Genomic DNA, 17,072 nt, shown 5'->3' on the forward strand with positions numbered 1-17,072 from the left:
TCTCATATAGAGATAGATGTTATGAACATCTTTTTGGAGATGGCAAACTGTGGCTCACAGAGGTGGACTTGCCTTAAGTGCTAATTAAACCAATCTCAAAACTAGCCCCTGTTTGACTCCATGCTTTTGCCACCATCCAATAATGCCAATTTTGCACATAAGGGCTGAGACTTGGGCTAAAGCTCACAAAAACAGAAATTATGATCAGAGAGAACAACATAATTTCCCTAGACCAGTGGTTCTCAAATTTTAACATGCATCATAATCAGCAGAAGTATTATAAAACAGATTACTGGATCCCAACCCCAGAGGTTTTGGATTTTGTATGTCTCCAGTGGGACCTAAGAATTTGCATTAATAAATGTCCATGTGATGCTGATGCTGCTGGCCTGGGAACCACACGTTGAAAACTACTACCCTGGACAGTAGAGACTTTTCTTTCGACTAGCTTACATACTTCTCATTACCTTCTCCACTACACTCTCAGAAATCAAAAGTAGTTCATCTAGGCTAACGTACCATCTTTTCAAGTTCTGGTGAAAGATATTTACTTAACTTTTAGGACCACTCTAATTATTGGAAGCCTCAAGAAGTCAAGCTTTGTAGAGAAAGTATACACTTTAAAATTAGACAGAGTTAAATTAAATTCCAATCCTGCCACTAACTAGCTCTGTGACCCTGGGCAAATCATTTTACTTCTTCTAGGCCCACCTGACTCATCTATGAAATATAGACATTAATACTATCCAGCATGAAGCTGAATATTACGAACACAGTATATATAAGATTTAGCATAGTGCCTGACAAAAGCTATTGTGCAGTATGTGCTAGCTACTGTTATGGTGTTACAGCCACAAGCCTATGTTAGTTTGCAAAGACTTTTCAAATCATGTGACAATCACCTCTCTCTCTGTAGGGAAAAGTGTTTATTAAGTGGATCAGTCTACACATAAACTATGACATGTTTTATAACACCCAACAGAAATTCTCTAACCAGAATAAGATGGCATACTTCAGGAAAAATTTATAGATTACAAACTTCTGTGCAGTTAAAATAAAAAAATTACAACCTAAGGTAAAAGAAGACAATTAACAAAATGAAAAATATATTTGAAACAGAGCTGGCAAAGTTTTAACGCCCTTATTCTACAGAAGTAATCTCTTCATAAACAAAAGAGGTCAAAGGACACAAGTAGGCAATTCACAAAAGTAATACAAATGATCAATAAACATAATGAAAAGATGTTTTATCTTACTAATATGGGAAGAAAACATATTAATCTCACTTCTTGAGAAGGAAATATAAAACCACAAAAGAATTTCTCCTTTAAGGGCAGCCCAGGTGGCTCAGCGGTTTAGTGCTGCCTTCAGCCCAGGGCGTGATCCTGGAGACCCCGGATCAAGTCCCGCGTCGAGCTCCCTGCATGGAGCCTGCTTCTCCCTCTGCCTGTGTCTCTGCCTCTCTGTGTCTTTGGTGAATAAATAAAATCTTAAAAAAAAAAAAAAAAAATTCTCCTTTAATAAGGGAAGTAGCAGGACGCCTGGGTGGCTCAGTGGTTGAGCATCTGCCTTCCGTTCAGGGGGTGATTCTGGAATCTGCAGTCAAGTCCCACATCAGGCTCCTTGCAGGGAGCCTGCTTTTCCCTCTTCCTATGTCTCTGCCTCTCTCTCTGTGTGTCTCTTAAGAATAAATAAATAAAATCTTTAAAAAGAAAAAAAAAAAGGAAAGGGAAGTAGCTTTAGATTAGAAAACCCCTTGCCTGCTGGATATGTTAAGCTAAAATCAAAGGTTTCAATTCAGATTGCCTTTCCGATATCCTACATTCAAATCACTAGCACCCTATTCATTCTAGGCCTGTAAAAAAAAAAAAAAGTTTCAGTGAGTGAAAAATCAGCTTTGTAAGACTTTCGAGATATGTTTTTCCTGCCAAAGCATCACCAAAGGAGGGGTTGCAAGACACACGTATCGTGGTGTCCAATCTCAAAATGGAATGAGATTATCTGTAGACCATGCCCTTCAGCTCGCTCATCTCTTACCAGCTAGATCCTATACAATTGCCTTGATGATAGAGGCTAAAGATATACTGTAAGCCCCCTAACAAAGAAACCTATCCTGGGGCACCTAGGTGGCTCAGTTGGTTAAGCGTCTGCCTTCGGCTCAGGTCATGATCCCAGGGTTCTAGGATTGAGCCCCGGGGGGCGGGGCGGGGGATACCCGCTCAGAGGAGAGTCTGCTTCTCCCTCTGCCCCTCCCCCTGCTTGAATTTTCTGTCAAATAAATACATACATACATACATACATACATAAATTCACTTTAAACTAAAGGGGGGGGATCCCTGGGTGGCGCAGTGGTTTGGCGCCTGCCTTTGGCCCAGGGCGCGATCCTGGAGAGCCGGGATCGAATCCCACGTCGGGCTCCCGGTGCATGGAGCCTGCTTCTCCCTCTGCCTGTGTCTCTGCCTCTCTCTCTACACAATCTAGCACAATCTAGCAGTAGCAACTTATACATAGCACTTACCATGTTATCAGACATTGTCCTACGAGCTTTACATATATATATATATATATATTTTTTAAGATTTTATTTATTTATTCATGAGAGACACAGAGAGAGGGGCAGAGACACAGGCAGAGGGAGGAGAAGCAGGCTCCATGCAAGGAGCCCGATGCAGAACTGGATCCCGGGAATCCAGGATCATGTCCTGAGCCAAAGGCAGACACTCGACCGCTGAGCCACCCAGGCGTCCCGAGCTTTACATATATTAACTCACTTGTTCACTGTTATAGTAATCCTATGAGGTGTTTTCCCTGTTTCACAGATGAAGAAACTGAGGCACAGAGAAATAATTTGCCCAAGGTCACACAGTAACAGAACCTGAATTCCAACAATACCATTGAGTGGAGTTCCCTTAAAAATTTTTCTGGGACTGATATTTCATAGTGGAGATTAGAAAGCAAGAATCATATCACAGTATGTCTCTGTATATAACCAGTTGGTACCTTGCACAGCACTGTGTAAACAAGTATTCAATAATCAGGTCTCTGCCCATACACCAAGAAATGTTAGTTTTCCTTAGCAATAAGAACTTACTGATGGACTCGTATAACCTCTTTTTAATAAAACTTAATGATCTAGAGATAATGTGAGCTACATTCCAAGCATTTATTACATGCCAGGCACTCTGCTAACTGCTTTGCATTCACCCTATCAATTCTAACCACCACATGAGGCGAATAACATGATCTCCATTTTATTAGTGATTGAAGTTTAGAAAAGATACTCATCTATCATCTAGTAAATGGGAAGGCCAGGATTCAAACCCAGGTGGAGCTAATAATCCAAAACCCTACTTCAGCTCATAATTCCTATCTCTTCTGCCAAATTTAAAGATGCTGACAAGAATGGAAACGTCTGAATTTTCTCTTCACAGTCTCTAACAGATGGGCTTTCTTGGACCAACAATCAGTACCATGGGTTTATTTTAAGTTGTGGCTAAAAGGTGGCGAAGACTGTCCTTTGTTTTGTGCCTAAGAATGAAATTCATCTAAGAATGAAAGTAAAAGGAAAAAAACCCTTAACATTACAGGAATGAGATAAGCAATTCATCTAAACCTTAGTCTATAAATAGTAGCTGGCTAGTTTTGGGGACAATCCAGTCTAATAACTGTCCTTAATAAGTTAGGTCAATCAATTGTTACAAAGGAAGAATGGAAGATGCTGTATGCTTGCTCTGCCAACGGCCCTTCTGACAGGTTTTAGATGCCACCATACTTTGTACATGACCCTGTTTAATTGTCACATGACCCACAAACAGAGAATCTCTTAGCTCGCTAATGACATAAGAGCTAGCCTGACATCAACAGGTCATTAAGTCAATCAATCAGACACTCTCTTTTGGAATGTGACTGTCGGCTTTAGTAATGAGAATGAGAGAGAACAACACACAGGGCTCCAGGAGACAACAGACACATGAGGCAGCTAATGGAGAGCAGTAGAAGCACTGGTCACAGAGAAGGATTAGAAGAATGAGAATAACTTAGCAAGGAAAACCTGAACAGGGAACAAAGGCACCTATTTCTGAGGGGGAATGGGGCCTGGATCCATGGCTGATTCTTTTTACTGTAAGAACTAACTATGTTCTTAAGTGCCTAATCTCCATCTTCTCCTGTAAATCCTTAAACTCAATTACTTAAAGGCAATCACAAGGTCTCTATTCCTTGCAATCAAAAAAATACCTAAAACAGAGAAGGGAAAGAAAGAAAAAAAAAACTGTGTTATAGGGGTGCAAGCTACTGCTTTTATAAATACACGAATAAAAAGGAAAAAAGATTAACTGGAAAACAAGAATGCAAATGTGTCACCTCTAGGCCAACAAAACTGCGATGGTCTAGTGCAAATCTTGACTTATTTTCCTTGCAGACAGGGCAAAAAAAAAAAGAAAGAAAGAAAGAAAGAAAAAGAAAAAATAGGCATTATTACATTTATAACTAATTTCTGAAGTGATGTATTAGATGGGGCTACATATGAATGTTCTCAACAATAATGCCAAATGCAGAAGCAGAATGTATATAGTAACCATCACTGCTTATGATCTCCTTTAACAATCAAAGCAGAGACTTCTACTTTTAGGCAAGATGAATGGGCTTACGCCCCATTGTAAGTAACTAGAAACTGGACAAAATATGTGAAACAACTGTTTTCAGACTGCTCAGACTCATTATTCCTGTGAGAAGGGAAACCTGAACCTGGAGGTGAACCTGGAAACTTGTCTCTGAGTCTCTAACTTTTCAAAATAAAAAGTTTAAAAATGAAGGCAAAACACACACTTCGTAAATAAAACAAAAGCAAAAAGCACCGAAAATGGTAAATATGTGAGTTAATATAACTTTTTTCATTTAAAAAAGTCTTTACAAGATAACTGTTTAAAGTGAAAATAATGTATTGAAGGGTTAAAAATATGTGTATGTGTAAAATGTATAAAAACAATAGCATAAAAAAAACAGAATGGAGAGGTGCCTGGCTGGCTCAGTTGGAACAACACGCATTCTTGGTCTTCGGGTCATGAATTCAAGCCCCACGTTGACTGTAGAGAGTACTTAAATAAATTAATAAACAACAACAAAAAACTCCTGGAGATTTGGAAGTGTACTGTTATTAGGGCCTTATTTTATATGTTAAGTGGTGTATTATTTGAAGGCAGACTGGTAAACAATAGAAATGTAGTTCTCAAGGTGTATTCAAGAGTCCCTGAGAGTCTCTCAACACCCTTCTGAGGCTTTACAAGGTCAAAATCATTTTCGTAACAACATTAAGATGTTATTTGTTCTTTCCACTTGCATTCTCTCAAAAGCCTGCTATGGAATTCTCAAGAGGCTATCTGACATGATACAGAGCACAGAACTACATGTAAGGATCTAGCCAGGCATTACAAGAGACTTATGAAAATCTGAATGCCATTCTTCTCCCTCAATTTTTGGTTTTGTTTTAAAAAAGTTATTTTTAGGGGTGCCTGGATGGCTCTGTCAGTTAAGCGTTGGACTCTTGATCTTGGCTCAGGTCATGATCTCAGAGTTGTGAGATTAAGCCCTGTGTCAAGCTCTGCACTGGGTGTGAAGCATGCTTAGGATTCTCTCTCCCTCTGACCCTCCCTTTCTCTTAAAAAAAAAAAATTCGTAGAGGTGCCTGGCTGGATTTGTCAGTGGAGCCTGCCATGGTCTCTGGGTCATGAGTTCAAGCCCCATGTTGGGAACAGAGTCTACTTTTTAAAAAATATTTATTTTTATTAAAAATTTATATTAACATGCAATGAGCTTATTTTTAAATATATTAATAAAGACTTAAGGGACGTCTGGGTGGCTTAACGGTTTGGCGCCTGCCTTCGGCCCAGAGTGTAATCCTGGAGACCCGGGATCAATTCCCACAACAGGCTCCCTGCAGGGAGCCTGCTTCTCCCTCTGCCTGCGTCTCTGTCTCTCTCTGTGTGTCTCTCATGAATAAATAAATAAAATCTTAAAAAAAGAGAGACATTTTTCAGTTCTTTCAATAGGAGTAAAGATAGGTGTAACCCACATAAACAAAAACTTTAGGGTCCTGAATTTGTGAGACTGTAAATGGGTCCTGATGCCAAACACTTTGAGAACTACTACCTTAGAACAACCACTAAAAATAAAAGAGATATAGGTAATAAAACAACCATGGAAACAAAATGGAATACTAAAAAATACTTTAAAAAGCCAGGAAAAGGGATCCCTGGGTGGCGCAGCAGTTTGGCGCCTGCCTTTGGCCCGGGGCACGATCCTGGAGACCCGGGATCGAATCCCACGTCGGGCTCCCGGTGCATGGAGCCTGCTTCTCCCTCTGCCTGTGTCTCTGCCTCTCTCTCTCTCTCTGTGACTATCATAAATAAATAAAAGTTAAAAAAAAAAAAAAAAAAATTTAAAAAGCCAGGAAAAGATGAAAGAAGACACAAAGAACAAATAAACAAATAGAAGACAAGCAATAGGATGGCAGATTTAAAACCAGCCATACTGGGGATCCCTGGGTGACTGAGCGGTTTAGCGCCTGCCTTTGGCCCAGGGAGTGATCCTGGAGTCCTGGGATCGATGGAGTCCCAGGTCAGGCTCCCTGCATGGAGCCTGCTTCTCCCTCTGCCTGTGTCTCTTCCTCTCTGCCTCTCTCTCTCTCTCTTTCTCTCTCTCTCTCACATGTGTGTCTATCATGAATAAGTAAATAAAATCTTTAAAAAAATAAAATAAAAATAAATAAAACCAGCCATACTAACTGGACTAACATTCAAATTAAAAGACTGAGACCAGGGATCCCTGGGTGGCGCAGCGGTTTGGCGCCTGCCTTTGGCCCAGGGCGCGATCCTGGAGACCCGGGATCGAATCCCACATCGGGCTCCCGGTGCATGGAGCCTGCTTCTCCCTCTGCCTGTGTCTCTGCCTCTCTCTCTCTCTGTGACTATCATGAATAAATAAATAAAATCTTTAAAAAAAAAAAAATTAAAAAAAAAAAATAAAAGACTGAGACTGGAAGACTGGAAAAAGAAAGCTAGATTCAACTATATAGTGTCTCCCAGAAATCCACTTTATTTTGTTTTATTTTATTTCGGAGTGGAGGGGGACAGAGGGAGAGGAGAAGGGAGAGAGAATTTTTTTTTCTTAAAAGATTTTATTTATTTATTTATGAGAGACACAGAGAGAAAGGCAAAGACAGAGGCAGAAGGAGAAGCAGGATCCACACAGGGAGCCCGTATGTAGAACTCCATCCTGGGACCGCAGGATCACGCCCTGAGCCAAAGGCACACGCCCAAATGCTGAGCCTCCCATGAGCCACCCAGGCGTCCTGAAAGAATCTTTTTTTTTTTTTTTTAAAGATTTTATTTATTCATGAGAGACACAGAGAGAAAGGCAGAGACATAGGTAGAGGAAGAAGCAGGCTCCATGCAGGAAGTCTGATGCAGGACTTGATCCTGGGATCGAGGATCACGTCCTGGGCCCAAGGCAGGTGTTAAACCACTGAGCAATCCAGGAATCTCAAGAGAGAGAATCTTAAGCAGACTTCACACCCAGCACCTGGGACCAACACAGGCCTTGACCTCACAACCCTGAGATCATGACCTCAGCTGAAATAAAGAGTCACATGCTTAACCAACTGAGCCACCTAGGAACCACAAGACATATACTTTAAAACACAAAGATATGGGGGTACCTGGTTGGCTCACATCGTTGTGTCTGCCTTTGGCTCAGGTCATGATCCTGGAGTCCCAGGATCAAGCCCCACATTGAGCTCCCTGCTCAGCGGGGAATCTGCTTCTCCCTCCGTCGCTCACCCCACTTGTGCTCTCTCTCAAATAAATAAATAAAATCTTTAAAGAAAAAGATATTGATAGATTAAAAGTACAAAGATTAAAAAAAATACATCATGCACATAGTAGTGAGAAGACTGGAATCGCTACGTTAATATGAAATAAAGTAGACTCCCAATCAAAATTATTACTAAGACTGTAAATACTGGGACTCCTGGGTGGCTCAGGAGTTGAGTGTCTGCCTTTGGCTCAGGGCGTTATCCCAGGAACCAGGATCAAGTCCCACATAGGGGTCCCTTCAGGGAGCCTACTTCTCTCACTGCCTAGGTCTCTGCCTCTCTCTCTGTGCGTCTCTCATGAATAAATAAATTAAAATTTTTAAAAAGAAAGAAAAAGACTGTAAATATTGAGTGTTACTAAGAGTAAAAAAATGTTCATGATGGTCAAAGGGTCAATTTATCAAGAGGATATAACGTTCCTAAAAGTATATGCATCCAACAGCAGAATTTCAAAATATAGGAAGCAAAAACTGACAGAACTGAAAGGCGAAACAGGAAAATCCACAATTAGAGTTGGAGATATGAACACTCCTTTTAGTAAGGAAATCTGTAACGATATAGAATTGAACACCACCAGCAACCTATAAAACCTCACTGAAATGTATAGAACACTCCAACAACATCAGAATATACACTTTCAAGTGCACATGGAACGTTCACCAAAACAGACCATATGCTGGGCTATAAAAATAAATCTTAGTATATTTAAAAGAATTGAATTCATACCGAGAATATTCTCTGACCACAACAGAATTAAGCTGGAAATATTTAGAATATAGCTGATAACTCCTAAATATTTGGAAATTAACACACTTCTAAAAAACCCATAAGTCAAAGAAGTAATCACAAGGGAAACTAGAAATTGCTTTGAGCCAAATGAAAATATATCAAAATTTGTGGGATGCATCTAAGCAGAACTTAAAGGAAAACCTATGGCTTTAAATGCTTACAGAAAATAGAAAGATCTCACATCAGTGATCTAATCTTCCACATTAAAAAGCTAGAAAACAAGAGCAAATTAAACCCAGAGCAAGTGGAAGAGAAGCAACAAAGTGAAGACAAAAATGTTAATAACCAAAAACAATACAGAAATATGAAACTAAAAATTTACTTTGGGGGCAAAAAATCAGTAGAAGTGATAAAACTTTAACTAGATTATCCAAGAAAACAAGACAAATTATCAATATTAGAAATGAAATGGTGACCATCACTACAGAACCTACAGAAATTAAAGGAACAATAAGGGAACATTATGAATAATTTTATGCCAATAAATTCATCAATTTAGACAGAAATGGACAAATTCCTTATAAGATACAAATTATTGGGCAGCCCAGGTGGCCCAGCAGTTTAGCGCTGCCTTCAGCCCAGGGCCTGATCCTGGAGACCCAGGATCGAGTCCCACATGTCAGGCTCCCTGCATGGAGCCTGCTTCTCCCTTTGCCTGTGTCTCTGTCTCTCTCTCTCTCATGAATAAATAAATTAAAATCTAAAAAAAAAAAGACACAAATTATCAAAATGGACTGAAGGATAAAGAAATTCTGAAAAAAACCTCCAGGATTAGATGGCTTCACTGATATATTTCATCAAACTTTTTTAAAAATTTTTTAAAAAAGATTTTATTTATTCATGAGAGACACACACAGAGAGAGAGAGAGAGAGAGAGAGAGAGAGAAAGAGGCAGAGACACACAGAGGGATAAGCAGGCTCCATGCCGGGAGCCTGATCTGGGAATCGATCTCGGGACTCCAGGATCAAGCCCTGGGCCAAAGGCAGGTGCTAAACCGCTGAGCCTCCCAGGGATCCCCTTCATCAAACAATTAAAGGAAGAAATGAGGGGTGCCTGGGTGGCTCAATTGCTTAAGTGTCTGCCTTTGGCTCAGGTCATGTTCCAAGGTCCTGGGATAGAGCCCTGCATCAGACTCCCTGCTCAGCAGGGCACCTGCTTCTCCTTCTTCTACTCTTTCTGCTTGTGTTCTCTCTGTCAAATAAAATCTTTAAAAAATAAAAATAAAAAAATAAAGGATGACACCAAACCTACATAAACTGAAACAACACTTCCCTACTCATTTTATGAAGCCAGTATTACCATGATACTTACAGGGCAATACAAAAAAACAAAACAAAACCCTAAAAACCAATAACCCTATAAACAAGACATAAAAACTCTTTAAAATATTAGCATATTGAAGTAAGGGTAAGTCATTAAGGCCAGTGAGTTTATCCCAGGAATGCAAGTTGGCCTAACAATCAAAAATCAATAAATGTAATACACATTACAGAATAAAGAAGAAATACCATATGACCTTCTAAATAAATGCAGAAAATTCAAATGACAAAATTCACCATTCAATCCTAATAATTCCCACCAAACTAAAAACTGAATGGTAACTTCCTCAACCAAACTACCAGTAGAAGGGGAACTTCTTCAAACCTGATAAAGGATATCTACGATAAGCCTACAGCTAGTATCATACTTAATGTACTAGAGGTCGCAGCCAGTGCAGCAAGGCAAAAGAAACAAAAGGCCCACAGACTGGAAAGGAAGAAATAAACTGTCCTTATTTGTAGTTATTATCATGTTGGTACAAAAAATCCTAAGGGATTTTTTTTTTTTTTTAAAGATTTTATTTATCACGGAGACAGACAGAGAGAGACGGAGACACAGGCAGAGGGAGAAGCAGGCTCCATGCAGGGAGCCCGATGTGGGACTCGATCCTGGGTCTCCAGGATCACACCCCGGGCTGAAGGTGGTGCTAAACTGCTAAGCCACCTGGGGCTGCCCAATGGATTTATTAAAAAGTTACCAAAAGTATCAAAACCACAATGAGACGTCACCTCACATCAGTCAGAATGGCTAGTATCAAAACAACAAAAAATAACAAGTATTGGTGAGGATGTGGAGAAAAGGGAACCTTTGTGGACTATTGGTGGGAATATAAACTGGTGCAGCCACTATGTAAAATAGTATGGAGGTTTCTCAAAAAATTTAAAATAGATATACCATATGATCCAGTAATTCCACTACTGGGTATTTACCCAAAGAAAAGGAAAACACTAATTTGAAAAGATAAATGTACCTTTATGTTTATTGCAACATTATTTACAATAGCCAAGATACGGAAGCAACCTAATTGTCTATTATAGATGAACGGATAAAGAAGATGTCAAAAAAAAAAAAAAAAGAAGAAGAAGAAGAAGATGTTGCACACAGAGAGGAATCTTAGTTACCCATAAAAAAGAATGAGATCTCATGACTTGCAACCAACATGGATGAGCCTAAGTGGTATAATGCTAAGCGAAAATAAGTCAGAGAACAAATACCATATGAGTTCACTTATATGTAGAATCTAAAAAAACAAAACAAATGAACAAATAAACAAAAAAGGCTCAAACAGACTCTTAAAGAGAACAAACTGGTGGTTGCTAGCAGGAAGGCGAGGGCGAGAATGGGTGAAGTAGATAAAGGAAATTAAGAGGTAACAAATTTCAGGTTATAAAATAAATCAGTCATGGAGATAAAAAGTACAGCATAAAAAAAAAGTACAGCATATACAGTATTGTCAATAACATTATATGGTGACAGATGGTGACTACACTTACGGTGGTGACCATTTATGAAATTACAAAAAAAGCACTAAGATGAATGAATTCAACAATATATGTGCAAGATCAGTACAAAAACTACAAAATTTACTGACAAATTAACAAGACCACAAATAAATGGAGAAATATATACTGTTCACATATTAGAAGGCTCACTATTGTTATGTCAGTTCTCCCCAAACTGATCTATTATAGATTCAACACAATCTCAATGAAATACCCAACAGGTGTTTTCAGACAAACTGACAAACTGAAGTTAATTTTTAAAAAAATTATAGACATCGGGCACCTAGGTGGCTCAGTCAGTTAAGCCTCTGCCTTTGGCTCGGGTCATGATCTGGGGGTCCTGGGACCAAGTCTGTAACAGGCTTCCTGCTCAGGAAGGAGTCTGCTTCTCCTTCTCCCTCTGCCCATCCCTTCTCCTCATGCTCCCTCTCTCAAATAAATAATCTTCAAAAAAATTATAGAAATAAAAACAATTTCAAGACTTGCTATAGAGTTACAGTAATCAATAGTATAATATTGGCATGAGAATAGACATATATCAATGGAATAGAAGAGAGAATTCAGAAACCCATAGAAACGATAATCTTTTCAACAAATGGTGGTAGAAAAACTAGACAGGCATATACAAAAAACAACCTAAGCCTTTGTGACACAAAACTCACACAATAAATAGGATGATCACTTGGGAAAGTTATGTGAACACTATGATTCAGCAATTCCACTCCTAATTACCTTGAAGAAATGAAAACACTCACCCATACAAAACCCATATATGAATGTTCATAGATACTTTATTCATAACAGCCAACTACTAGAAACACAAATGTCTTTCAACAAATGACTAAAGTACATCAACGCAAGGAAAAGTTCAGCAATAAACTACAGAACTACTGATACACACAACATGGGTAAATATTAAAAAATTATCCAAGTAAAACAAGTCAAACATAAAGGATGATTCCATTTATATGAAACTCTAGAAAAGACAAGTCTAATTACCAAAAAGAAATCAGTGCTTTCCCAAGTGCAAGAGCTGGATAGGGACAGAATGACTGAAATGGAGCATAAGGGAAATTCTGGGGATACTAGGAATATTCTATCAATCTTGATTGTTGTGATGATTTCACAGGTGCACAAATTTCAGAAAAAATTACCCTAAAAATCTCAGCAAAATGTACCCTAAAAATGGGTGCATTTTATTGCATGAAAATATACCTCAATAAAGTTGATTTTTATTTTTTTATTTTTTAAAGATTTTATTTATTTATTTATGAGAGACACAGAGACCTAGGCAGAGGGAGAAGTAAGCTCCCCATTGGGAGCTCAATGCGGGACTAATCTCAGGACCATTACCCTAGCTAAAGGCAGACACTCAACCACTGAGCCACCCAGACATACCAATAAAGTTGATTTTTGAAAAAGGTCAAGGCATACATCCAGAGAAACAGAATGACCGCCAGAATTTATCTCTTCTTGCTCCTAACATCTCTTACTAAATTAGAAAAGAAAGGTCTCTTGGGTCTCTTAATCGTCTGGGTGGCTCAGCGATTAAGCGTCTGCCTTTGGCTCAGCACATGATCCTGGAGTCCTGGGATCGAGTCCCGTATCAGGCTCCCTGCATGGAGCCTGCTTTTCCCTCTACCTAGGTCTCTTCCTCTCTCTCTGTCTCTCATAAATAAATAAATAAAATCTTAAAAAAAAAAAAAAAAAAGGTCTACTAAAGAAACTAGAAAAAGAGCAAATGAAACTCCAAATAAGCAGAAAAATGGACATAATAAATATCAGAATGGAAATCATTGAAACAGAAAAACAAAGAAAAATCAGTAAAACAAAAGCTGAGTTCTTTTTAAAGATAGTATTACATAATAGTGTTAATAAACTTTTAGCCAGACTGATTAGAAAAGAAAAAAATACAAATTACTAATACTAACAATGGGAATGATGACATCACTATGGAATACTATATAAACTTTGCCAGGGTGCCTGGGTGGCTCAGTTGTTAATCGCCTGACTCTTGATTTCGGCTCAGGTCTTGGGGTCATGAGTTCAAGGCCGCATTGGATTTTGTGCTCAGAATGGAGTCTACTTGGGATACTCTCTCTTTCCCCCTTTTCCTGCTCACGTGTTCACTTGTGCGTGCACACAAGCGTGCGCACACACGCGCTCTCTCTATATATATATGTATAAATAAACAAACAAACATGTTGGGATGCCTGGGTGGCTCAGTGGTTGAATGTCTGTCTTTGGCTCAGGTCATTCAGCCCTGGGATCAAGTCCTCCATCAGGCTCACTGCAGGGAGCCTATTTCTCCCTCTGCCTGTCTCTGCCTCTCTCTCTGTGTCTCTCATGAATAAATAAAATCTTTTTAAAAAAATCTTTAAAATAAATAAGTAAAACGCTAATAAGGGAATGTTATTAACTTCATGCTAATAAATGTAACAACATAGATGAAATGGTCAAAATTCCTTGAAAGATCACCAAAGCTTAACTAAAAAGAGATACGAATTCTTCTATACAAACTCTTCCAGAAAATTCGAAGAGGTAGAAAATCCCAATTCATTCTGAGGCCAACATTATTCTAATATCAAGACTAGATCAAGAAATTAAAAGTATAAACCAATGTCCCTAATTAAGGCAGATGCAAAAATGCATAACAAAATTTAGCAAATCAATGCAATGGATAATACTTTAAGACCAAGAAATGCAAAACAGGATTAATGATGGAAAATCAAATTATATAATTTTCTAATTAATGGACTTTAAAAAACACACAATACCATATGATCATCTCAACAGATGCAGAGAAAGTAGCTAACATCCATTTCCAATAAAACTCCATTTTTAATAAAACTCAACAAGCAGGGCAGCCCTGGTGGCGCAGCGGTTTAGCGCCGCCTGCAGCCCGGGGTGTGATCCTGTAGACTCAGGATCGAGTCCCACATCGGGCTCCTTGCATGGAACCTGCTTCTCCCTCTGCCTGTGTCTCTGCGCCTCTCTCTCTCTCTGTGTGTCTCTCATGAATAAATAAATAAAATCTTTAAAAAAAAAAAAAAACTCAACAAGCTATAAATAGAGAACACTGTAAAGTTGACAAAGGGTATCTAGGAGATACAGCTAACATAGTAGTTATTAACAGTGAAAGACTAAATGTTTTCCTCCTAAGATCAGCAATAAGTTACTTGTATTAAAATTACACTGGAGGTTCTAGTCAGTGCAATATGGCTAAAAAAAAAAGTAAATAAAAGGCATCTAAATTGGAAAGGACAAGTAAAAAATGTGTTTATTTGCTCATGACACGATCATAGATATAGAAATTGATGCAATATACAAAAAAGGTATCAAAACCAACAAGTGAACTGTCAATGCACGAAAATCACTTGAATTTCTATATACTGGCAACAAACAATCCTTTGTAAGGATGGGAGCATCTGGAATGCATACAGATGGTAAGAATACAAAATAATACAACCACTTTGGAAAAGTTTGTTTGTTTGTTTTTTTAAGATCTATTTATTTATTTGAAAGACAGAGAGTACATGCATGAGTGGGGAGGGTGTAGGGGGACAGGGGGGGAGAGAAAAAAAAATCTCCAGCAGACTCTCTGCTGAGCTTGGAGCCCAACTCAGGACTCGATCTCATAACCTTGAGGTCATGACCTGAGATGAAATCAAGAGTCAGATGCTTGACCAACCTAGCCACCCAGGTATCCTGCGTTTGATAGTTTCTTAAAAAATTAAATAGATACCTACCATATGTCCCAATCACTTTATCCCTAGATTTTTACTCAAGAAAAATGAAAGCATATCCATACAAAGATTTGTACACAAATGTTCGTAACAGATTTATCTGTAATAGCCAAAATTTGGAAACAACCCAATTGCCGTGGGCATCTGGGTATGGATAAACAAATTGCTGTATATTTCTATAATAGAATACTACTCAGCAATGAAAAGGAATAAACTATCAACAAAATGATGAATTTCAAAATAATTATGCTTCAGGATAGAAGCTAGTATATGTACTGTATGGGTCCATCAACATAAAATTCTATAAGCTACAAACTATAGTTACAGCAGACCAGTGATTACCTGGGAATTGAAGGGGACAAGGAAAGGCAGGAGGGAGGAATTACAAGGAAGCAGAAGATGTGGTGTGGTATATTTATCTTAATTGCAGTGAGTTTCATGGGTGTTTAGAAATGTTAAAATTCTGGGCACCTGGGTGGCTCAGTGGTTGAGTGTTTGCCTTTGGCCCAGGTCGTCATCCCGGGGTCCTGGGATCGAGTCCTGCATCAGGATCCCTACAGGGAGCCTGCCTCTCCCTCTGCCTATGTCTCTGCCTCTCTATGTCTTTCATGAATAAATAAAATCTTAAAAAGAAATGTTAAAACTCAAGTTAAACACGTTCAATTTGTGCAGATTACTATATTTGAATTACTCAAAAAATCTTGATAATTAGTTCATAAAATAAGAATATACAAAGGGAAGAAAAAGAAAAAAACTTAGAAATCATAAATATGAATATAAAAATAATGAAGTCAAGAAGAAGGAAATTATTCCAGGAAGCGGATAATTTGCATAAAATAATGGATGAAGAGAAGATTAAGAACTTCCAAAGAGAAAAAGGCAGGTTACACTAAAAGGAATAAAAATTAAATGAATAACAGACTTAACAAGAACACTAGATGAATAACTTCAAAATCCAAAAAAAAAAAAAAAAAATGACTTTGAAGGACTTTGGGATCAAGTCCCACATCAGGCTTCCTGCATGAAGCCTGATTCTCCCTCTGCCTATGTCTCTGTCACTCTCTGTGTCTCTCATGAATAAATGAATAAAATCTTAAAAAAAAAAAGAATTCTATACCAAACTACCAATCAAGTATGAAGATAAAGACATTTTCAGATATGAAGGAGCCACCCAAATTTATCTATCAGCCTTTCTTAGAAATTCTCAAAGAACGTGCTCCACTAAAACAGATCAAGAGGAAGAAACGAGGATCCAGGAACAGGATTCAATCCAGGAGGGCAGCAAAGGGAAACACTAGGATGACAGCTCTGCAGCAAGGATAGAGAACAAGCAGTACATTGGGCAGCCCGGGTCGCTCAGCGGTTTGGTGCCGCCTTCAGCCCAGGGTGTGTGATCCTGGAGACCGGGAATCGAGTCCCACGTCGGACTCCCTGCATGGAGCCTGCTTCTCCCTCTGCCTGTGTCTCTGCTTCTCTCTCTGTCTCTCTGTGTCTCTCGAGTGAATAAATAAAATCTTAAAAAAAAAAAAAAAAAAAAAAAGAACAAGCAGTACAGATTGGAGCAGAAGGACACAATGCTCTAGGAAGGCCTCCAGAAAAATTTCTTAAAGGAACTGATAGATTACTGGGTATGTCTGAGCATTTGAGGGGGGGAGGGCACAATACAGATACACAGACAACATAAAGATTAGAAGTTGCATTTGCAACTTAGTTACCCATAAAAAAGAATGAGATCTTTCTTTCTTTATTTCTAAAAAATAAATAAATAAGTAAATAAAAATAAGGATAAATTAATTCATTGTTTAAAAAAAACAAGTGAATTAACCACTCCAGAAAAACAAATG

At 38.6% G+C, this 17,072-nt stretch overlaps 1 protein-coding gene across 11 annotated transcripts in view; it reads right to left on the reverse strand.

Annotated features, from left to right (window-relative positions):
• Positions 1–17,072, reverse strand: part of S100PBP (S100P binding protein) — a 53,615-nt gene that overhangs the window by 5,321 nt on the left and 31,222 nt on the right. For 2 of the 11 annotated variants that reach the window (XM_077898640.1, XM_077898643.1), the window contains one exon: positions 906–1,489. The exons of 8 other annotated variants lie outside the window; for them this stretch is intronic. In XM_077898640.1, the coding sequence (XP_077754766.1) occupies positions 1,368–1,489 (122 nt within the window). In that variant the 3' untranslated portion in view covers positions 906–1,367. Of the gene's footprint in view, positions 1–905; positions 1,490–14,964; positions 16,743–17,072 lie in introns of those variants that run through there. One more of the 11 variants, XM_077898642.1, reaches the window with a different exon arrangement.

The sequence above is a fragment of the Canis aureus genome, chromosome 5, assembly GCF_053574225.1.
Source record: "Canis aureus isolate CA01 chromosome 5, VMU_Caureus_v.1.0, whole genome shotgun sequence".
In the NCBI taxonomy this organism is placed as follows: Eukaryota; Metazoa; Chordata; class Mammalia; order Carnivora; family Canidae; genus Canis; species Canis aureus.